The following is a 25,537-nucleotide window of genomic DNA, read 5'->3' on the forward strand; positions in this document are numbered from 1 at the left end:
AGAGAAGAGGACCCTTAGAAGTCACTCGGGGCAGATGCAGAAGTGAAAGCCAGGTTCTTCTCCCTCAACAAACATTATTTCACCAAATATTTATCGAGCACACCATACTAAGCAATGGAACATTCTAAGTAGACAAAGCAAACCCAGAGTCTCTATCCTTGAAAGTTTAGGAAAACAAGTCACCACCTTCAGTAAGAATGAAGCCATCATAGAAAACAAATTTAGGGTTACCAAAGGGGAAAGTGAGGGGATAAATTAGGAGTATCAGATTAACAGATACATACTACTATATCTAAAATAGATAAGCAACAAGGATTTACTGTACAGCACAGGAAACTATATTATCTTGTAATAACCTGTAATGGAAAATAATCTGAAATACACACACACACATATATAATATATATATACTGAATCACTTTGCTGTACACCTGAAACTAACACAATATTGTAAATCAACTATACTTCAATTTCAAAAAAAGAATGGAGTCGAGCTACACTGTGCCCTAATACAATTTATATACCATGATATAAATTGTATATCAGATATTAATACCATGTCCATTGATGCTTGGGGTTTTGAAGTTGTGAGTGACAAGAATGCCAGAAAATGGCATGTGAGCTGAGCTCCTGCTCACACAGCTAGAGGGCACTGCCTTGTGTAAAGCAGAACATCTCCCCAAGAACTTATGAGATGATGGGTCCTTTTTCTTCCTTCCCAAAACCAAAACAATGCTTTCTACTTAAAAACACTGACAACAGATTTGTTTTGGGATGAAAACTTTCAGTTTTAGCCAGTGTGCCTTGCTGCAATAACACATGATTGTGAGCCATTTCCTCTACATCCACTTTAGGGAAGATGGGTGGATCAAAAAAACATAATAGCATTGAGCTTTTATCAGATAGGGTTAGGGGAATTCTCTAAAGGACTCAGCAGTCTCCCAAACCAAGACCACTGCATGACTTGGGCACCAGTTGAACTCCTGTGCTAGTAGCAATTATTCAAAATGTATGCTGAGCTCTGTCAAAACCTTTGTCAAGGCACCCTGTTGGTGGTGAGCATTGGGACTTAACACAATGTTGACAGAACCCTCTGCTTGTTAATTATCTATGTTGATAAAGAATGTCGACATTTTATTGGGACACTCACATGGAACTATTTCCAAGACATAGTAAGTGAAAAAAACAATTCTATTTCATGGGAAATCTATTTCATGGGAACCCATTTTTGTAAAACACTGCGACAGAATGACAATGTATGTATATGCATATGTACCTGTATGGAAAAGTCACAGGAAAGATGTATGTGGATACCGATCAGACTATTCAGAGTGTCCTCTGTGGCAGGGAAGCATGCTGAGGCAAGGGGGACTTTCAGTTGAAGGCTATATATTTATGTATCATTTGAGCATTTTACAACAAGAATGTACCAATGTACTGCTTATATAATACACGTAAAGGGTTTTGACTAAAGAAAACAAAAAACACGTCCCCAAACTGCAGGTTCTTACAAAAGTGGAAGTCTTTTACATTCGTGTAACATGTTTTTCACTGCCTAATTACAACCATCCTTTTCTTTATCCCAGATAGACAGAAAAGAAAGCAATTTAAGTTGCCTAAAGCAACATTCAGACATCACCAAGCCTCCAGAAAGATGAACGATTATAAAATAATGCTTTAATAAATATACAAGGGCTTACACTGCAAATCACATGTTTTTCTACAAAGTAGAAAATACATTGGGTCACTATATGTTTTTTGGAGGTTCGCTGTTGGAATCCATGTCACCTGTATCACTTAATTCATTCACCCAATTAATATTTATTGAGCGTCTGCTATGTGCCAGGCTATCCTTATTCAATGAGAGTCAGCTGGAATTCTATAGAGCTAAATTAAAGAAGTGGTGAAGACAAGGATTAGTATTTTCAGGAAAAAGAAAAAGAAATCACCAAAAACTGCTTTTCTGCATCACTCAGAATCTAGTATGCAGGTCTGCCAAAGCTTATTGCCTTTTATTATAATCATTTGCTTGGCCATCATGCTGTCCTGATGGACTCTGACTTCCTTGAAGGAAAAACAAATCTTTGTAGTATCTGTGGTGCCTGTATTGTGGCTTGAGTCTGCAGTACAGCAGGCATACATTCATTCATTCAATCTGCCTACAAATATTTATTTGGCACCCACTACAGGTCAAGCATTGCACTAGGTCCTTAAGATATAAGATAAGTGACAGTTACTTTCCAGTTGAGGGTTGGGGGAGACACATCACAAAAATGTAAACAATTAGAATTTCAGATTCAAACTACATAGGGAATAAACTGGAATAGAGATGGGCAGGTTGGCACTTTTGATAGGGTGTTCAGGGAAAGCTCTTAGATGATATTTAAGATGATATTTCTCAAAGATGAGAAAGAGGCAGCTCTGCTAACAGTCTGAAAGAAGCATTCTAAACAGAGGGACACAAGTTCACTAAAAAAGGTGCTGGAACCAGAAAGAACTTGGTCTGTTCTAGAAGCAGAAAGGAAACCAGTGTGGATGAAAGAAAAAAAAAAGGAGGGGTTGGTGAGGTCAGAAGAAATCCAGGCCCTGGTGGAGCTGTTGAAAGGTTTTAAATAACAGAGTAATTGAACCTGGTTGATGAGTTTTAAAAAAGAAAAAGAAAATACTTAGGCTGCTGTGTGAGGAGAACAAACTATTAGGAAAGCAAAAGTGGAACTGGATGGATGGAGTGGAGGGAGGGGAGTAGGGAGGGAGGAAATAAATGAGTGAATAAATATTAACTGTGACTACAAAGGAATAAGGCCTATGAGAGTCACTTGGCCTAGATCTTTTAGCTTAAACTGATTCTTAAGTCAAATTTCAAAAACCAAAAACAAATTACTTTGAGTGAAAGGAACACTGTTGAAATAAATTGTTTTCTAAAATGACTGCCTGGGCTTCCCTGGTGGCACAGTGGTTGAGAGTCCGCCTGCCGATGCAGGGGACATGGGTTCATGCCCCGGTCTGGGAAGATCCCATATGCCACGGAGCGGCTGGGCCCGTGAGCCATGGCCGCTGAGCCTGCGCGTCTGGAGCCTGTGCTCCGCAACAGGAGAGGCCACAACAGTGAGAGGCCTGCGTACCACAAAAAAAAAAAAAAAAAAGATAAAATGACTGCCTTGAGAAAGATAATATGCATTTAGTAATACACTGACTGGTATATTTGTTCAAAAATATACTACTGTTCTATTGTCATGATACTTCAAATACAATCACATCCTTTGACACAGCATTTCCATATCCAGAATCATATACTTTGGAAGTACACAAATGCACATAGGTTTTTGAATAAAGGATGTTCCTTGCAGCCTTATTTGAAATGGGGGAAGAAAAAACCAACTAAACATCTACGCATGCGGAAGTGATTTAATAGGTTATGCACATTTGTTCTACTTAATACTACATAGCTCTCTAAGTAAAGGCTGTTGTCCCATTCTGACATGGAGTGATGGCCTTCTATAAGCAGTGGAAAAAATTAGGTTACCGTGTGTGCGCGCGCGTGTGTGTGTGTGTGTGTGTGTGTGTGTGTATATGAGAGAGAAAATAGAGAATGGCCCAGAACTTTGCTAATTCTAGAGCCAATAGCCACATGTGGCTATTGAGCACTTAAAATGTGACTAGTCAGAATGGAGATGTGTTCTAAATGGAAAATACTCACTGGATTGTGAAGACTTAAAATGAAAAACAACAACACTGTATTTCTACTGGACAGTGCTGGCCTAGAAAGATTGTTCCTGGGGAGTAGGACTGGGGAGAAATTTTGATAGAGGGGACAGGGAATAGGGACTTTCACCTTTAATTTAAACTCTACTCTATTTTTCAAAAAGCACTTAATTTAAAATTTTAAAAGCCAGTAGTAGGAATCCAAGCAAAATTTGTAGTTTAGTTAATAGTCACGTGCCAATGTTAAGATCTTAGTTTTGACAAATGGTGCCATGGTTATATAAGCTGTTAACTGAAAAAACTGCTGAATACAGGAACTCTTTGTACTACCATTGCAATTTTTTGGCAAATCTCAAATTATTTCAAAATAAAAACCTCAAAAAAAAAAAAAAAAAAAAGGGAAACAAGCACTCTAACAAGATGTATTTTCTGCTTAGAGATTCTTACTCAGAGTCTCAATGTACTGTAAAGCAATTGGCTCCAAGTTAGCTTGCCCACCCAGAGCTCCTTGTAAACACATTTGCTTGAAATAAGGCAGCTAGGATAACTAAATGTCATATTCCTTAGTTCTCACCTGAAATTCCATCTATTCAGAAAACTCCTTTCTTCCCTGGTGGTTAGAAGCTGTCTGGCTGCTGCTTAGCTACCAGGAATTTTTTGTTGGAGGCTTGCTGGAGAGAACAGGAAAGGCGCCACCCCTCTGAGGACTTCACTGAGGCCTGGGCAGCTGGCAGCTTTCAAAGCCCCTCACCATTGGCTCCTTGCTTCAGCCCTCAGATTAAGGTCAAGAGATTTTTGCTAAGATCTTGTGGTGAACTTTGGGATAAAGAAATGAATAAAAAATCTACATTATTAGTATAACAACCGTCACCTATATTTTTACAGTTGTTACTTTTTACTTAAGGGTTTCCAGAATAAGAACTAAATTTTGCATGCAAGTGAACAGGAATGGCAAGTAAAACTGGGTAATAAAATTTAAAACAGATTCGATACAGATATATGGATATAACGATATTTCAGAACTGACCAAAAGAAGATAACTCTGCATTGGAGTGTGAAATATTTCTATTTTACATGAACTAGGTATAAAATGCATGAAAAAGTACAATTTCAAAATGTAGAAATTACAAAGGACATGTCAACTTATCATGAAGAAGGTTAAGTACAGACTATAAAGCTATAATAAAATATTTTCCAGAGGTGACCCACCCACAAAACAATTATATTAAAATAATGTGGGTATTTAAACAGATGTCCCAGTGCCACCACCACACCTGAATAGCTTAAATAACTTTTTTTTTCTTTAAACATCACTGCTTTCTCTGGAAAAAGAGTCACACCATAAGCAGAAGGAGTTTGGCCAAGAATTTACAAAAGAAAACTACTAATAATAAAAGAGTGACTTGGAATAACCTTTATAATTAGTCAATACAACTGAAAAAAAAAGATATTAGAGGATCTAGAATCCTGAAACTCGTATTTCTGACTCATATTGCTCCACTGCATAGGTTTTCCACTGAAAATAGGCCAAAATCTGAGCCCTCCTGAAGATTGAGAACCCTCCAGTCAAGTGTTCCAGCTGCCCCTCTCCTTTTTCCCACTTCCCAACTGAGCCCCAGAAAAGGATGACAAAAATCTTAAAAATTACAGCACTAAGGGCATCTCTACTTACCTCGAGAAAGACTTTCTCAGTAGAATTCTGGACACAAAATTAATTTGTATTCAGTTTTTTTTAAAATTCAAACTTAAATGAGAATTAAATTTATATGGGACTAGGCATGAGGGGATACCCCCAAATAAATTAATGACAGGTTAAACCACTTGGAATTTCTGCCTGGGGAATTCTAACACTAGAAGTGATAGGCAGTTAAAACATGGTAAGACCTTAATTTTTCAGTCTGAAGAGATCAGGGAGCCTCTTCTTGTACTGTGGGTCTCTATGGCAGAGCTCTGGAAGAAAAATCCTAAGCACTTCTAAGAGCAAACCACCCATTCAATCTTTTTACATTGTTTTTAATTAAGTGACCACTTGTCATTGCCCAGGCCCTCTGGGGTAGCTTGATAGTTTGTTACCCTTTCTGCCATCTTCTGTATTACAAATAATTGATGTAGAGTGGATCCTACCCTGAAAACCAGGGTTCCAATCTCTGCTGGAACACTCTAGACACGTCTAGAGTGCTGGCGCACTCTACTGCCCGCCTTGACCTTGAACTTAACTTATCCAAGTCTTCATTTCTTTCTATGAGGAGGAGGGTGGACAGGAAAACATTGCTACAGTATTTAAGCCTATTTATTTTTATTACAAAAAATGGATAAAATAATTCAAATTATAGAAGCACATAAAAGCAAAAAGTGAAACTCTATCTTTTGACTATTTGCCCTTGTGGAATAACCATATTAATTTGGGAATATTCTTCTGGATTATTTAAAGGCAAAAAAAAATTAGCATTAACTATATATACTATTCTAGAACTTTTTTTTCTTTTGACTTAGCAATATAGATTTTTCCTTTGACAAGTAACACAAGGTCTGTGAGAGTCGGGATCCTGTCTGTTTCCTTCATTGCTATATTTCTAGGAACTAAAACTGTCTGGCACAAAGTAGGTGACAAAAAATGTTCACTGAAAGAATGAATGAATGAATGAATGATGAAATCATCCTTCCTGTCAGATCAATCAGAAGTTCTATGGGGTCAGGGATGTGTCTATTTGGTCTCTCTCTATGATCCCAGCACCAGAGAACCTGGCAGAGAGTAAGCACTTAATATTTGTTGAATTAGCAAAATAGCTCAATGATGAAACCACCTAATTTTTTTTACTTGTGCCAGTGTGTTGACATACCACAATAACCAATTATTCCCCAACTGATGGAAAACATCTCTCACAAACACCATGCAATGATTGTCCTTGTATACATATCCTTGTGTAAAGATTTTTGCAGAATAAGAATCCCTTTTGTGGTGGAATCATTAATCTGGTCCATATGTTTTCTGTGGTCCCTTCCCTCTAGAATTTCATAAATTTAAAACACTTAATTTTTCAGCTTGTTTAAAAGCTACTGCCTGGAACTTTGCAAAATGATCTCCCTGTAGAAAGCCAGTGCTTCCCAATACTGCCCAGATGCAGCCCAAACACTGTAACAGACAGGCTGCCTGCATCCTTGGTGACCAACATCTCCTGCATGCAATGCAGTAGCAGTTCAGTCATCACCTGGGGAAGGCAGTTTTCAGGCAGAGACAGGTCCCTATTGTTGATTCATTCAGCAGAAAGGGGAAAAAAGACAATAACACACTTCCAAGGGCCTGAGAAGGGAGAGGATGCTGAGAAGAGCAGATGCTGGACAAAAGCAGAAAAGGGAGCTTAGGAGTATTTTCGAGTTCCCCAACTAGTGAAGCTTTATCTGAGCTCTCCAATGGAAAAGTCTTCCCAGAAATCTACCTTTCTGCTTCTTTAATTTTTTCACTCCAAAGATATTTGGTAAATTTCTATCAGTATTATGTGTCACAGCTGTGCCAAGACTGGGGAGGAAGCAAATAGGCAAGATAGACCTACTTTCTACCATCTTGGAACTGAAGCTTTAGGACCATTGCCTTTCCATCAGGGGATCTGACATGGACAAACACAGATGGCTGGAGCCCTTTACCTACTTTCCACCAGGAAACAGAACTTGTGTCCCAGTCACTGCTTCTTCTTTTGTGAAAAACACAGCTCCAGTTCTCTCCATGAATGGAGAAGTTGGTCAGAGATCTTTCCCTCTGAGTGCACCCCAAGCAAAACCTGTCAACACACACTAAGCATACTTCCTTTTTCTCCAGGAGCACCTAACACACCACAGGCCTTGCTGGGCAGTGTTCTTAACTTAGGCCAAGGAGAGCTGTGCATGGGCACTTACTGTCACAGAGTCAACATTCAAAGAAGCATAAACCTTGAGACTCAAAGGGAACCTTCAAGACCATCTACTCCTACTCCAATAGTTTCCGAACCTGCTACGGTTCACAGAGCTCTTTGAGAATCGGTGGCCCCTTTAGACTTCCTGTACCGAAAAAGACACGCACGTATCTCAGCACATAATTTCCCCTGTATTTTCAGGAGCTTCATGGACACACCATATAACTGAATATCTGGAATTCCAGAGACCCCATATTAAGAATTCCTACTCTCTATAAAAGCCCATTTGAGCTCTATTGCCCTGATTAGCAGTCTCCGAGTTGGGTCGCGGGAACACAGAGGTAATGTTGTGCCTGTCTAAGTACAATGCTGGTCCCAGTTCAATCCTCGGGTGAGCTACTTATCTTTAGAACATGGAAAAACTCTGCTCGGTGGCCAAGGACAGAACCTCTAAAACCAGTCAGGTAAGCCATCTCATAGTTTTCAAAGAAGATAACACCAAACCCCAAAAGGAAGTGGTGAATCTGGTGGTGTTGAAAGACAACAGCCCAGGGGTTGTCAGGACTGCTGCCCACTGCTGACGGAGCAGTAATGCTCGCATGGATCCTCCATTTCATATACGTTCTCCTCAATGATATAGATGTTTTCCTCTGGATGTGTCCCCTCTCCTGCTGTATTTGCTAACCCCGAGGGAGGGAGGTTGGCCAAAGTGATGAGGCTGTGGAAATAAAGTGATGCAGTTGAGTTAAGCATCCCAGGCAACATGGAATAGAGTTAAGAGAATGGGCTTTGCTGAAGAGATAGCCACCAAGGCAGTATATGATCCTTGATCAGGTCCTGACTAGGCAGGGGAAACATAAAATAGTAATGAAAATAGTCTGGGGAATAACTGCACAAATTCAAATTAATCTGAATTTTCTTAGGTATAAAAATGGCATTGTGTTATCTAAGAGAATATCCTTATTCTGAGGAAGTGCAGACTGAAGTGTTTAGGTGAAATGTCAAGATGTCTGAAGCACCTTTACAAATGGTTCAGAAAAAAATATATGTATGTAAATAGAGAAACAGATAAAGCAAATGTGACAAAATATTAAATGACACGCTTAGGTGAAGGGTTCTACTGTTCCTTGCACTATTATTTCAATTATTATGTTGGCTTGAACAATTTCAAAAAGTAAAAGAAATGAATGTGTTATGGATCCAATGAGACTTGAGTTCGAATTCTGCCTCTGTTGCTTACAAGTTGGATTTGCTTTTTTCATTTATTCATTCAAGAATTATTTAACGTGTTTATACTGTTCTATGCATCAAGAGATGCAACAGTGAACAAAACACAAAAACCCCCTAGAGGCTGTATATTAGAAAACTTAGTGTCTCAGGGTCCTCATCTATAAAATGGGAATAAGTACTCTATCTCACAGGGCTGCTGTAAGGAACGTTTATTCATTCAATCCTCAAATATTAAATGCATACTAAGAATCAGGTGTGTGCTAGGAGATACAGTTGTTAATGTGGCAGACAAGTTCCTAATTTTCTATGGAGTTTACATTTATAGGTGGAAATGAACATTAACCAAATAATTTCATAAAGAATGAATTATTGCATGTAAATATTACCTATTGATATTACCACATTTCAAGTTTCAGCTCTAATAAAGAATACTGACACAGATAATATAAAGCCCTTGCTAAATATTTTATTTGGTCTTATTTGACTTTTTTACTGCAGACTATTTTGTCTTCATAACTATATGATCTAGATTTAGTCTAAAATTATTAGTGGTTTAGAGAGTATGCAGTGGACAGAATCACTTTTTTCTTGGAAGTTTTTAGAACAATACCTATGGTTAGGCCTCATCCCCAAAGATTCTGATTTATTTGCTCTGGGGTTGACAATAGCATGCTTAAGTGCCCTGGATGATTCTAATAGACAATCAGAGTTAAGAAGAGCTGGGCTGGGTTGTAAAAGCCCTGAGAGTAGATTCTGATTTTCTTGTTCATGTCTGTAAACCAGTGGCCACCCAGAACCTGGATGTAGTAACTACTCAATCAGCTGAACAGTCAGTTCACTGAAAAAGCCCATTAATCAGAAATATATAAGCATTTCCTATCAATGGGAGACAAATTCTTTACCTCAACTTTAGTACTTAAGAAGCTAGAGGGATTAGGGATCAAGAATAAAACCGAGCAACATGTTAAATTTGCATTTCATAAATCTAGGCCTAAAGCAAAAAGGAAGTAGTAAAAATTTAGATCCCAAAGTCTCAGGGCAGGACTTCTAAGAGCAAAGATCAAAGCCCAGATTAGAGTAGGAATATCCAAGATTCCCACCTTCCACTACTGCACGCATTATTCTTACCTTAAAATTTGTATCTTCTCTTTGCTATCAGAATACCCTAGGTAAAAAAGGCAAAGAAAAGTCAATTTAAAATGCTTTCATAAAATAAATGAGATAAATAAAATGAGCTAACTGGAGGCAAAGATTGTTTAGGGAAATCTGGTCTACCTATTAGATTGAATTAAATCAAACCACTGATATGCATCTTGATTTATTACATAAACTATGCTAAAAGTAATAAAGATGCATTTTTCATATTTAACAAATATAGGGAGTGCCCACTACGTGTCTGTTAGTATGCTAAGCACCAGGGACACAAAGGTAAACTATGAGCCCTGACATCATGAAACTTGTCTTCTAGTGAGAGAGGCATTTAAGAAAAAAAAAGTAAATGGGAAAAATAAAATAATTTCAAATTGTGATGTAACAGAAGGCAAAGTATTGCAGCAAAATGGATGGACCTAGAGATTATCATACTGAGTGAAGTAAATCAGACAAATATTATACGATGTCACACATGTGAAATCTAAAAAATAATACAAATGATTTATTTACAAAACAGGAACAGACTCACAGACACAGAAAACAAACTTATGGTTATCAAAGGGAAAAGGGGTGGGGGTAGGGATAAATTAGGAGTTTGGGATTAACAGATATACACCACTATATATAAAATAGATAAACAACAAGGATTTACGGTATAACAAGGGAACTATATTCAATATCTTTTTTTTTTTTTTTTTTTTTGCGGTATGCGGGCCACTCACTGCTGTGGCCTCTCCCGTTGCGGAGCATGGGCTCTGGATGCGCAGGCTCAGCGGCCATGGCTCACGGGCCCAGCCGCTCCGCGGCATGTGGGATCTTCCCAGACCGGGGCACGAACCCATGTCCCCTGCATCGGCAGGCGGACTCTCAACCACTGTGCCACGAGGGAAGCCCAGAAGAAATGATCTTTAAGCTCAGTTCTGAAAGAAGAGAATGAGTCAGCCAAATGAAAAGCCGGGGTGAGCATTCTGGATCGAGGAAAGCCCTGGTAAAGATAGTGGTGAGTGGCTGAAACTGAAAGCATGGCTGGAATAAGAGAGTGGCACAAGGTAAGGTCTGAGAGGGAGGCTGGGCTAGATACTACAGGACCTTGTAAGTCATAATCAGGAGTTTGGATTTTATTCTAAGACATAGGAAATAACTGAAGGCCAGAAATATGATCTGACTGGGTTTTAAGAAAATCACTCTGGCTGCTATGTGGAGAATGAATTAAAACCAGGTATGAAAAAATGAGGACGTAAGTAGAGAGCTGCCTCAGAGTAAGGTGGTGAAAGAAAGATGCAGAATTATGAATGGACTTTAGATATGATTTGGAGAAAGTGCAGGAAAGTGAAGTTGGATTGTGTATTAGGAGTGATGAAAGAGAGGATTCAAGGATGGCTTCTGGCTCTCTGGCTTAAGCAACCAGGTGTATGATAATGAAACACTATGAAGAAGATCAGGGAGGGGGAGGTTGGGTTCTAAAAAGGTGGAATATAGACTCTAGAGCTCCTTTCTTGACACAATCTGGGACACATCTAAGTGGAGATAACAACTGGACAGCTGGCCAATCAGTACCAACACCCTTGAGTGCTGGAGAGAGAAATTAAGGATGACATTTAAGTCTATGGGAATATAGGTCGTCATCAGCCAGAGGGCATGGAGAGAGGAAAAGGGCCAGCCCTGAGGAATCACAACATCTGAAGATCATGCTGAAGAAGAGAAAATAACAAAAATGACTGAAAGGAGTGGCTAGTGAAGACAGTGGTGTTTCAGAAGCCAAGAGAAGGAAGAGTTTTTAGAATGAGTGAGAGTCAACTTAGTTATTGCTGAAAGATGTACTACAATGAAGACAGAGGTATCTACAGGATTTAGCAAAATGGAGGTCACTGGTGAGCTTGACTGAAACTATTTCCATGGCACTTCAGGAGTGGAAGCTAAATTGGGAGGGTGGGTGGTTAAAAGAGTGCAGAAGGGTGAGATGTAGGAACAACTCATCTGAGAAATACGGCTGTAAAGGAGAGCAGAGAAATGGGAGTCGCTGGAGAGAAATGTGTGAACTAGGCCATATTTTTATGCTAATAAAAATAGCATAAACAGGAATGGAGAGAGAGATGATTCTGGAGAAAGTGATCAAAGGAAGAACGAAGCCTTGGCTAAGGCAAAGTGGTTGAAACAGGCTTTTAGTATTTCATCAGTGCAGTGAGAGGCGAGGGAGATTTGAGCAGCAGTGAAGTATGTGATGCTCATCTCAGTGCACTAGAAAGATACAGGATTGCTGGGCATTACTGAGTACCAATTTATGGCTTTGATGTCATGACTTAAAAACCTATCACCTTGGTTGTATGATTTTCTCCAGCAACTTCTAGGGAAAAGATTTCAAATCGAATACAACTTTCCCATCTATTCTTCTAAGTAGTCATGTTTTGGGAGTAATTATATGTGTGTACAAAACATGACTTCTCCCACTCCTCATCACCCTCCTTCCATACCCTTCTACACAAACCAGAACAGTCCCTAATATCCAGGCTTTGGCAAAACTCAAAAAGTGAGTGTTGTCATTGCTCTTTATCAACCTGTAGACTCCATATTCATGTGGTCAATTTCCACACTCCACTGCTATCTCTCCGTAAACCCAGGTAAGTGGGGGTGAGTAGCTTCTTCCTCTCAACAATCCATTTACCATTAATGGAAGAGTAACAAAATGGTGAGCAAGACAGCCCCAGTTTCAAATCCTCTATCAATTAACTGTGTAGCTTTGGGCAAGCTACTTAACCTTTTAGCACACTGGTTCTCCAACTGGTAAATGAGAATAATATTAGTACTTTCTCAACAGGGTAGTTATGAGGATTTAATGCACATAAAGCACTTGGCAGCTTCAAGCCACACAGAATGAGCAACTCATCCCAGTTTTCCCTGGACTGTCCCAGTTTTAGCACTGAAAACCCACACATTAGGAACCTCCTTCAATCCTGGGAAAATTTGGAATGGTTTGTAACCCTACACATAGTTGATGTTTATGCATTAGTAAGAAACGCTGATAAAATAATAGTGGTATAAGGCCTTGGTCTCTGCACCAAAGAGAAGAGAATATATCACAGTTATAAAAGTATGTGAGGCTTTCGGGGTGATGGAAGTGTTTGGGCATTGATTGTGGTGATGGTTTCCTGGGTGAAACCATCTATTGAAATTCATCAAGTTGAACACACTTTAAATACACAGTTTATTGCATATAAATCATACTTAATTTTTTTAATAAAGATAAGTAACTTAGATAACTTAGAAATAAAATATGTGTCCTGAGTGCCACAATGGAGGAAAATACAAACGCTGCAACTCTGGGCATGACCCAGTGTTAAAGGAACCTGCTCTTTAAACAACCATGCCTGAGAAATAAATAAGATAGAAAAATGCACAGAAGAAAGTGATTGTCGTTGCTGTGCTTCCTAATAAAACTAGACATATTCATGAATTAAAAAGGTTTATTTTCAGGCTTCCCTGGTGGCGCAGTGGTTGAGAGTCCACCTGCTGATGCAGAGGACACGGGTTCGTGCCCCGGTCCCAGAAGATCCCACATGCCGCGGAGCGGCTGGGCCCGTGAGCCATGGCCGCTGAGCCTGTGCGTCCAGAGCCTGTGCTCTGCAACGAGAGAGGCCACAACAGTGAGAGGCCCGCGTACCGCAAAAAAAAAAAAAAAAAAAAAAAAAAAAAAAAAAAGGTTTATTTTCTTAACAAAAGATAAAAGAACAGGTACTAGAATCAACCTACTTGAATTTGAATTCCAGCTTTGCCACTTATTGATTCTGAAACCTTGAGAAAACCTTGAAAGTTTACTGGCTCTAAACGTTACTCTCCTCTGCTATAAGAATAGGGATAACAGTGCTATCTACCTTATGTAAGATGGTGACAAAGATAAATATAAAACATGCCTGTTACATGGTAAGCACTGAATAAAAATGAGCTATTATTATTCTTGAGATTTGGAAGGACTAAAGAGTATTTATTCTAATCACCTGTAGGTATAAATATAAACTAATAGTTCTATCTTAGGTTTGTGTTGGCTCCTATATTAACAGTTCCTTATCAGATGGAGAGAGAAGCACCATCAAATGACTTACATTTGAGAATTAAAGCACCAGAGATAAGAACGAGAGCCAGCCCAGCAGAAACCCCTGCTCCGATGTAGAGGCCTGTTGTGGTGGTGGTGCCCATGTCTTGTAACTCATTAGCCAGTGTGGATATTTCCTATGGAAACACAAACAGAATTGCAGCAAATGACCAGAAATCCATTGTCTGCCCAGCCAGTCTCATGACTTATGCATGGGACCATCCCTTTCACAGTACCTCAGGAATGCAGGGACCTTGAAATGACTCATGATCTGTCCCCTTCTAGACAAGCCTCAAACCACCCAAAGAAAGGGATTAGCTGAATCTTTGGAGTTAGCAAGGGAATAATAGGTGCCTGTCTGTGCTGTGGACTCCCCTTTCCTCAAATAAAAAGTGGGGCCCTGTTCATTGACGATTCCCTGATGTTCCCAGGGAGTTTCAGAGTGGTCTAAATTTGGTGTCTTGCCATGAAACTCCAACTTTCACAGAAAGACAGTGATTTAAAAGCTAGGAATTTGCAGCCAGACTGTCTTGGGTTCAAATCCCAGTTCTGTCACCAAAGAGCTGTGTCATCTTGTAGAGTTATCAGGAAAATTAAGTGACGAAAACCAGAAAATGCTTGGCACAGAGCCTGGTACAGGATAAATCTCAATCAGTGGTAGCTATTATTGCTATTGCTCTAATTAATTCGATATTTTGTTAACTCAGTCACAGCGAACATACTGCTTCTAAAATTTCACTTCATGTTCCTCCTTTAAAAAGAGTAATAGTAAACACTTTTAAAACAATGTCAAGGAATTAAGTCTTCCATTTATTCAACAGACATTTACTTCAGGAGTGCACCGTGCAAGGTTACTTGCAGTAAGCACTGTGGGCTCACAGAGGTACTGAAAAGGCAGACCTGGATTGCAAAGAGGACAGGACAAACACAAAATGCTTGACACTGAGTTAGAGACTGAGTTAAATGAATGCAGTCTCCTGGATACGTCCTCAAAGAATTTTCCAGTCACTGCTATCAGCTTGTTTTCTAATGCAGTGGTCCCCAACCTTTTTGGCGTTTCAAGGAAGACAATTTTTCCACAGACCGGGGTTGCGGGGGATGGAGGGGTGATGGTTCAGGCGGTAACGCGAGCGATGGGGAGCGGCAGATGAAGCTTCGCTTGCTCGCCCGCTGCTCACCTCCTGCTGTGCAGCCCGGTTCCTAACAGGTCTCAGACCGGTACCGGTCCACGGCCCGGGGATTGGGGAGCCCTGTTTTAGTGGTTTTCCCTTTTACTCTGAGAAGGTGGGAGACACTAAAATGGTGGTTGATTAAAATACTGCTTTATTTTTAGTTAGATACCTAAGTTCTTGGCTTAGAATATTCTTGCCTGGTGTCTTATCATAAATAAATAAATTTAAACAATCTTTCTCATTAGGGTTGCAATGGAAGCAAGGAGAAACATATTCTGGGGTGATGGAGGGTGTCCGAACCCTCCACAGTGGTATACAGCTGTGAAATTTGAGAATAAGGACAAAATGCTAATGCTTCTTCCTTTTGGTTTTCCAGCACCTACTACGTGACAGGCACTTCACATGCATCACCCCACTCCATCCTTACAACAGGACTCCCAGTTACAACAGTCATCAGCAACATGTTACAGCCAAGGAACCTGAAGCCAAGGGAGATTAAGGCATTTTTCCCCAAGGAATGAGTGGGCAGGAAGGAAGTGTAAAGCCATACGTTTTTTCCTCTGAGTTGAGCATAAGGTCAGCTCACACACACAGTTACTCACTGTTTGATTTTTATCATGGAGGGTCTCCAGTGTCTGTGTCTCTGCCACAAAGAAGAAAAATAGCCAGTAGAACAGTTAAGAATGCTTTGTTTTATATGAGTTTTTTTTTAATCTTAAAAGCTACCTATAATCCTATTTGAAATTCATTCTACTCCATACTCCACAATAATTAACTGAGAGACAAACAAAACTTATTGAACACTTACAAATCAACTTCAGAATGACCGCATTTTTTTCGTCCAGATGATGTACCCAACTACTTATGTTCTATGAAATGGAGACTTCTTCCAGGAAGACCTATTTTGAATATGTGGTTTGTTGTGTCCTCAGGGCCCTAAAGGGGTCTGCAAAATTCCAACAACGCTGATGACACAGAGGCAGGCATTATAATTAGACTTTTTTTTAGATCAAATAACTGTTCTTTAATATGTATTTTGTTCATTTTTTTAATTGAAGTATAGTTGATTTACAATGTTGTGTTAGTTTCAGGGGTACAGCAAAGTGATTCAGAATATATATATATTCTTTTTCAGATTCTTTTCCCTGATAGGTTATTACAAAATATTGAGTATAGTTCCCTGGGCTATACAGTAGGTCCTTGTTGATTATCTGTTTTACATATAGTAGTGTGTATATGTTAATCCCCAACTCTTAATTTATCCCTCCCTTCTCCCTTTCCCCTTTGGTAACCATATGTTTGTTTTCTATGTCTGTAGGTCTATTTGTTTTGTAAGTAAGTTCGTTTGTATCATTTTTTTTTTAGATTCCACATATAAGTGATATCATATGATATTTGCCTTTCTCTGTCTGGCTTACTTCACTTAGTATGATAATCTCAAAGTCCATCCATGTTGCTGCAAATGGCATTATTTCATCCTTTTTTTATGACTGAGTAATATTCCATTGCACAAATGTCCATCAACAGATGAATGGATAAAGAAGATGTGGCATGGTTAGACTTTGAAAGGTAATGAAAGTTAATTTTCTTTAAAAAAAATTTAACATTTACTCGTTAAGAGTAAGACACAGTATTTTGTTCCCTAAAAAATTGAAAATAATAATAACTGTAACTATAATTTGCCATGAACAGGCATTGTACTAAATTCTTCAAGGGAAGCATCTCATTTAGCATTCAAAACAACTATCTTAAAGTAGGGACTATTAGTCCCATTACACAGATGAAGAAGCTGAGAATTAGGAAGCTAAGTGACTTACCCAAAGTCACACAGCTTAATGAATAACAGAAATGGCCTTCCAATTTAGGTCCACGTGGCTTTAAGCACACACTGTTAACTGCGCTGCCTCCAACAAGGCTCATCTAGGCACTGTGATTACGAAGCCTCCACACTGCCCAGCTGCCAGCTCACTTTCTTTCCTTTTTATTCATTTAGTTAGTCATCTGCCTATCCATTCGATGAACATGTACTACACCCCCACTCTATGCCAGGCACGGTGGACAGAACAGTGAACAAGATGCACACAGGCCCTGACCTCGTAAACACTGCATTCTAAAAACCAATAAGTTGTCAGCTTTGGGAAGATTAAGCATGCCAACGTATTTTTCTGTGTGAGTCAGAGGCTCTGAAACTTCCTAAATGTCAAGGTCACTTTCTGGAAGCTTAGAAGTCTAAACCTTTTAATGTAGAACTGGTTTACAGACTCTGATTTTAATATTATAAAAGCATATTCTCAGCCTAAAGTTTAAAAAAAAAAAAAAAGGAAAGGAAAGAGATTATCTTCCACTTACCTTAGCTCCTATTTCCCAAAAGGAATTTAAAAACCACACTGGTGGAACTACTAAGTAAACATGCATCTTAACCACACACAACATTTTCTAGTGTAAATCCAGTTTCTGTTTCCCTATAATTACTTTTCTTGGCTTAAATGGTAAGACTGTCTAATTTTTTTTTTTCATTTTACAGTGAAAATGATCAATAAAATAGAGCACTGCTGGGTTATCACAGCTTATTTTCACATAGGTAGACATCAACCAAGATGGGTGGGACAGTTGGAGGAAGTTACAATGTTTTTCCTAGAGGACCCAAGACTGGGGGTGTGGGGGGAGATGACAATGGGGGAGGCACGTGATGATTTAAAAAGTATATAAATTTAATAGTTACCATCTAGCATGTATTATGTGCCAGACATGGTGCTTCACACTTTATGTGCACAATATCTTTTAATCTTCACCACAATAGGTAGGTACTATTATTTTCTCAATTTTAAAATGAAGAAACTGAGTCTCAGAGAAGTACTTTGTGCAAATCACACAGCTATTAACTGGCAAACCTGAGATTCAAACCAAGTCTACCTCCGAAGCTAAGGATTCATCCATGATCCAGTCCTGCCTTCTTCAGGTGGAAGAGACATTGCATTTATTCTGTGTTCAAAGCGGGTTTAGGATCTTCAAAGACCCTTGGGACTCCTACTTGTTAAGGCTCCTCTCCACTTTATAGCAAGCATATTAAATGTACCCACATTACTCAGCCATAAAAAGAAATGAAACTGAGTTATTTGTAGTGAGGTGGATGGACCTAGAGTCTGTCATACAGAGTGAAGTAAGTCAGAAAGAAAAACAAGGAACAAGACACGGTTGTCCACTCTCATCACTATTATTCAACATAGTTTTGGAAGTTTTAGCCACAGCAATCAGAGAAGACAAAAATAAAAGGAATCCAAATAGGAAAAGAAGAAGTAAAGCTGTCACTGTTTGCAGATGACAGGATACACAGAGAATCCTAAAGATGCTACCAGAAAACTACTAGAGCTAATCAATGAATTTGGTAAAGTAGCAGGATACAAAATTAATGCACAGAAATCTCTTGCATTCCTATACACTAATGATGAAAAATCTGAAAGAGAAATCAAGGAAACACTCTCATTTACTATTGCAACAAAAAGAATAAAATACCTAGGAATAAACCTACCGAAGGAGACAAAAGACCTATATGCAGAAAACTATAAGCCACTGATGAAAGCAATTAAAGATGATACAGACAGATGGAGAGATATACCATGTTCTTGGATTGGAAGAATCAACATTGTGAAAATGACTCTACTACCCAAAGCAATCTACAGATTCAATGCAATCCCTATCAAACTACCACTGGCATTTTTCACAGAACTAGAACAAAAAATTTCACAATTTGTATGGAAACACAAAAGACCCCAATAGCCAAAGCAATCTTGAGAAAGAAAAACGGAGCTGGAGAAATCAGATTCCCTGACTTCAGACTATACTACAAAGCTACAGTAATCAAGACAGTATGGTACTGGCACAAAAACAGAAATATAGATCAATGGAACAGGACAGAAAGCCCAGAGATAAACCCACGCACATATGGTCACCTTATTTTTGATAAAAGAGACAAGAATATATGATGGAGAAAAGATAGCCTTTTCAATAAGTGGTGCTGGGAAAACTGGACAGCTACATGTAAAAGAGTGAAATTAGAACACACCCTAACACCATACACAAAAATAAACTCAAAATGGATTAAAGACCTAAATGTGAATGGCCTAAATGTAAGACCAGACACTATAAAACTCTTAGAGGAAAACATAGGGAGAACACTCCATGACATAAATCATAGCAAGATCCTTTTTGACCCACCTCCTAGAGAAATGGAAATAAAAACAAAAATAAACAAATGGGACCTAATGAAACTTAAAAGCTTTTGCACAGTAAAGGAAACCATAAACAAGACAAAAAAGACAACCCTCAGAATGGGAGAAAATACTTGCAAATGAAGCAATTGACAAAGGATTAATCTCGAAAATTTACAAGTAGCTCATGCAGCTCAATATCAAAAAAACAAACAACCCAATCCAAAAATTGGCAGAAGACCTAAATAGACATTTCTCCAAAGAAGATATACAGACTGCCAACAAACACATAAAACAATGCTCAACATCACTAATCATTAGAGAAATGCAAGTCAAACCTACAATGAGGTATCACCTCACACCAGTCAGAATGACCATTGTCAAAAAATCTACAAACAATAAATGCTGACGAGGGTGTGGAGAAAAGGGAACCCTCTTGCACTGTTGGTGGGAATGTAAATTGATACAGCCACTCTGGAGAACACTATGGAGGTTCCTTAAAAAACTAAAAATGGAACTACCATACAACCCAGCAATCCCACTACTGGGCATATATCCTGAGAAAACCATAATTCAAAAAGAGTCATGTACCACAATGTTCTTTGCAGCTCTATTTACAATAGCCAGGACATGGAAGCAACCTAAGTGTCCACTGACAGATGAATGGATAAAGAAGATGTGGCACATATATACAATGGAATATTACTCAGCCATAAAAAGAAACAAAATTGAGTTATTTCTAGTGAGGTGGATGGACCTAGAGTCTGTCATACTGAGTGAAATAAGTGAGAAAGAGAAAAACAAATACTGTATGCTAACACATATATAGAATCTAAAGAAAAAAAATGGTTCTGAAGAACCTAGGGGCAGGACAGGAATAAAGACACAGACGTAGAGGATGGACTTGAGGACACGGGGAGGGGGAAGGGTAAACTGGGATGAAGCGAGAGAGTGGCATGGACATATATACACTACCAAATGTAAAACAGGTAGCTAGTGGGAAGCAGCTGCATAGCACAGGGAGATCAGCTTGCTGCTCTGTGTCCACCTAGAGGGGTGGGATAGGGAGGGTGGGAGGGAGACACAAGAGGGAGGGAATATGGGGATATATGTATACGTATAGCTAATTCACTTTGTTATACAGCAGAAACTACCACAACATTGTAAAGCAATTATACTCCAATAAAGATGTTAAAGAAAATTTTTTTTAAAGAATTGCAAAACTGAAAAAAAAATAATACCCACATTACACACTAAAGTAAAGGTGTAACTACACACAAGTTGACTTGCAGGTAACTAACTGAAATAATATTACATATTATGGTCATGTCATTAAATACTAATTAATTTCAATTTTCCATTTTATATTCATAGTTTGGAGCCATTGGCTTTCTTTGTTTAAGTATTTTCTCAGGCCTTTGAAAAGCTCAGAGATTATAGGTACTCTGCCTATATTCTCAGATGCAAAAGATGGCTCCATTTCTGTTGCCCTAAAGGGAAGGAACAAACAAGTAAAAACTGAAGGGAAGGACACTTCTGGTTATGGTATAGACACTTCTAAAAACAATGCACTGTGTTGTGAGGAAGCTACCTCTCCATCTCAGAAGGTCTGTAAGCATACAGCAAATGCCAACTTGGGAGTGATGTTGTAAAGAACCTTGAAACACAAGATGGGAAAGTGGGATCCTTCAAGTCCCTTCTAGGTCTACATTTGTAGGATTCTTTAAAATATAACAATGGCATATGATGAACACCTGTATGATTTGGTTAGCCCACTACGTGGGCAGTCATCTGTTTCCACCATATTTAATTTCTTCACTAATTTCATAAGAGATGTTGGCTACCAGTGACTAAAGAACCACCGAAGATTCAACCTCTAGAGAGCTGATGTTAATATCTATAATAATAATTAATATTTGAGTGCTTTCTCTGGGCCAGGCACTATGCTGAGTGCTTTACATACATGATCACATCAATCTTTACAACAATCTTATGACATAGGCACTGGAATTACCCTCATTGTAGAGGTAAGGAAACTAAGCCTCACAGAGTTTGAGCAACATAACTGAGTTCATGAAACTACTACAAAAAGCTGACATTAGAACCCATTCTGCCTCTCACTGACATACTTAACCACAATCTCATTCTGCCTCTGGATCTTAACGATAATGACAATAACTAACATGTACTGAGTATGTACCATGATCAGACACTGGGCTAAGCACTTTAGACACACTTCCTTATTTAAATCTGAGATTTACGAGATTAGGATTTGGAATTTACCTATTATTAACCTCATTTTACAGAATGACAGACTGAGCTCCGGAGAGTTTAGGGAGACCAGGACTCTGACAGGAAACATTTAAGATTAACCTCCCTGATCAACGTGACCTAAGGTCTGCTCTTTCGACCCTATCTTCTCTTCCAAAGTGGCAGGGAAAAGTCCTTGTTGAATTAGTTGAAGAATTTAGCTGCTCCTTCTGAGGTCAAAATCTGAGGAAGATGATGGACTTTATTCCAGTTAGAAGGGATTCTTGAAATCACCTAATCCAGATTACACCAAACATGGACTGGGGTCAGTTCATGAAAACATCACCAGTCGAGGAGTAATCAGAAAATAATAAGGACAGTGTAATGAGTTTTTCATTAGATTAAACTTATTGAATTTTAAAGTGTCTTTTTTTTTTTAATGCAGGGGTGGCAATGGTAGAAATTTTTCTTTCCTCGTTTGGCAAAATACATAGCTCATCAAAATTCTTTTTTGGGGGTTGGGAATTATACTGGGTGGTGAGATCCACAAGTCTCTGAACCCATACCTCAGACAGAAGAGGAAGCTGTTTTCCGGAGAAGCGAAAGGCTTTGGCCCAGGTCTGAGAGCTACTCCTGACTAATTTAGAACCCTAGCCCAGGGCTCCTTGTTCCCAGCACAAATTTACTTCCACCACCTCCCTCACCTCAAACACTATCTTGGGTGCACAGTTTGAGAAAACTCAAACTGTTTTCTCATGTTTTCCCCATATTCAAAATCCTCTTAACTCAGAAACCAACTAAAGGCTTCCTCCTAGACCCCATATGTAATTACCTGAGCCAGGTCCCTCGGTGGTGAGCATCCTTGGAAAGGCTGTAGTGATGTCCCTCCATGGAGTCCGAGCAGGGGTGACCTTGGCTAAAGACAGAAACCAACGTAAGGATGAGGCTTCTCTGAGAGCAGAGAGCTTGTTGCAGGGAATCAAAGGGGCAGCAGAAACAACTGTAAACACAACAAAAGAAGAGAAACACATGCTCAACTTCCAAACCTACCTGAACACCTTCGTTAAGAGTGCGTGACACTCCAAATGTCTGACAGAGGTGTTACAGTCATCATTATCACAGTCTAATTGTTAATAATGGAACTTACAGCCACAGTAAATGTTTTTCATCAAACATCTCATAAAATCCTTCCAGTGGCCTATAGGGTAGGCAGTATCATATTTTACAGAGGAGGAGGTCACAGAGTTTAAATAACTTGCCCAAGATTACACAGCTGGTAAGAAGCAGTGTCAGATTTGAACTTAGCTCCATCAGCCACTAAGTACATGCTCTATAAATGTTAAAACATGCAAGCACACGTGCCCCCTCTCCCCCACACGTGCAGAGTCCAGTGGTTCTCAATCCTGGCTGCACATGGGGGAGAATCATCGGGGGTAGATTTGTAAAACCCCCGTGCTCAGACTCTACCTCCAGAGACATGATTTTTCTGGTTGTGGGGGTGGAGCCCAAGCATCTGTGGGAGTTAAAAGGTTCCCCAGGTGATTTTAATGACCACTCAGGTACTCAGACCTCTGATCTAAGCCTTTCCTCCATTCTCTAGATCCTAGCCATGAGGTTCAAAATAGATGGAGGGAATTAATCATGGCTGGGCATTGCTGGTGGGGCCTGTTAAACTTTAGGTCTTAGGGGCCCAACCTGAGGGCTTTAATTGGGAAGACCGGAGGTGAGACCAATCAGTGTATTTAATATGATCCACAGGCAAATCTCATTCAGAAAGAAGGTATGCAAAGGTCCACTTACCTGGTTTGATGACCAACTCCATGTTTGATTTTTGATCATTCATTAGGCCTGGGAATTGGATCCGGCAGCAATAGGTCCCACTGTCAGCTAAAGTCACATTCTTTATGGTCAAGGTCACGTCTCCTTTGCGGAAATTCCTCTTTAGTAGGTATCTACTGGATGTCCAATAGCTCAAGTTCCATCCATCAGTGCTGAGTACCAAACTGTGACATTGAAACACAGGGCAGGGTCCCTTGCCCCAACACACAGGCACGAGATCCTCAGGGGTCGGAGGAGAGTAGGTGCAGGGCAGATCAGCATCCTGACCCACCTCAGACACGTATACTCCTTCCAAAGACCCTGCATAAAGAGGGAAGGAGAGCAATGAGGAAGGCTGCTCCATTTCAAGAAAACTGCAAGCAATGCCTTGCAGAATAAAGAGGAAACCACTACTGCTATCCTGTTTGGAGGACAGTTCACTACAGCAATGATTCTCAGGATTGAGGAGCACTGGAATCTCCAGGAAGCCTTGTTCAAACACAGACAGCTGGGCTCAACCGTCAGAGTTTAGAGTTAATTAATCTGATTAAATATTAATCAGAGCTCCTGATTTAATAGTTTGGCGGGGGAGGGGGGCAAAAAATTTGTATTTCTAACAAGTTCCCAGGACATGCTGATATGGCTGGTCTCAAAACCTCACTTTGAGAACCAGTGCCCCAGGAGAGAACTGTGGCCGGTCCTGTGAACACCGAAGGGCAGTGCTGATGGAAATAGACAACCAGACAATGGGTAATTGTCAGCCAGGAAAAGAGCTCACCCATCTGGGCTAGTTGTCTGTTCACCAACACAGGGCAGTTATCCTAACACAAACCTCTTTTGTTTTTCAAGCACCAGGCACATAATAAAAAACCCTTGGCTGAATAAGAAGTTAGTGTATGGCTGTTCTGAGGTTTAAAATTAATATATATATATATATATATATATATATATATATATGTACACACACATATTCAAACAGCATAAAAAGTATATGAAAACTCTCCTCCCTCTCCCTGCTCTTTTCCATTTCCCAGCTCCCTTTCCCAGAGTCTATTCATTAAGAAGCATTCATGTATTCCCACTCCCCTGCAACACACACACACACACACACACACACACACACACACACACACACACAGTCCAATATACCCATTATTCTGCTCCTTACTTTCTTCAATTAACCTTATGACTTACAGACACCACATATCATTATGTTTCGTCAGCATCACTGTTTTATCATGGATATATAGTAATTTCTTTACCCACTACCCTACTGGTGGACCTTTAGGTTGCTTCCAAACTTTTGCTCTTGCTAGCATTACGATAACCATCCTTGCATCTTCATCTTGCACTATCCAATTGCAAAAATCCAGACTTACTTGTAAGTAGTAGCAGCAAGAGCAGGACACAGTCGAAGGAAAAATGTGAAAACATGGGTTCTGAAGAAGAAAAGGCCTAAAGAATGACTCTGTTTAGGTGCCGTTTTAATTCTCCAACTGAACTGGGTACTTCCTGGAACTGTGTCTCCTCCCCAGTCACAGGAGTAGTGGCCACTCTCCCAACTGCAGGCCCAGCACACCAGATGTCTAACGACCAATCACTCCTCTATTAACACTGTCAAGTCTACGATGACAGCGAAGGAAACCCCGCTTCTCTCCTACGCTAGACCACACACATCCTGTGAGGACTCTGACATTTATTCTGTCCGCATCAACAAAGAGGAAGCAATACTCAGAGGAAGAAAAGGGTTACTTCGTCAAGTGTCTCTTGGCAAGTAGAGTGAGCCCTCTACTGTCTCTGGTGAAATAATACATAGTCCTCTGTTTGAAATGGACAGTATTTATTGGAAACACAGGTAGAAATGTATCACTCATGCATTCATTCAGTCAAGTCAGTCAACTGGTGAGTCCTGTGACCAGTGTTTATGAAGCATCTACTATGTGTCAGGCACTGGACTAGGAGGTGGGAAATACCACCATGAATGGCCTGTTCCTTATACTCATGTTTAAGTGTCCTTTCCACTCCAGTCAT

The 25,537-nt window shown here is 39.6% G+C and overlaps 1 protein-coding gene across 1 annotated transcript; it reads right to left on the reverse strand.

Annotated features, from left to right (window-relative positions):
• Window positions 1-7,707: 7,707 nt before the first annotated feature.
• On the reverse strand, window positions 7,708-25,537 carry HAVCR2 (hepatitis A virus cellular receptor 2). Its single transcript, XM_060094447.1, has 8 exons — window positions 25,480-25,537; window positions 24,886-24,945; window positions 23,489-23,827; window positions 22,521-22,604; window positions 15,833-15,873; window positions 14,069-14,195; window positions 9,948-9,984; window positions 7,708-8,307 (listed from the first exon to the last, which is right to left on the reverse strand). Exons 1-8 carry the CDS (start codon window positions 25,535-25,537, stop codon window positions 8,148-8,150), a joined length of 906 nt encoding a protein of 301 aa, XP_059950430.1. The 3' UTR covers window positions 7,708-8,147.

This window comes from Mesoplodon densirostris, chromosome 3, assembly GCF_025265405.1.
Source record: "Mesoplodon densirostris isolate mMesDen1 chromosome 3, mMesDen1 primary haplotype, whole genome shotgun sequence".
NCBI lineage: Eukaryota > Metazoa > Chordata > Mammalia > Artiodactyla > Ziphiidae > Mesoplodon > Mesoplodon densirostris.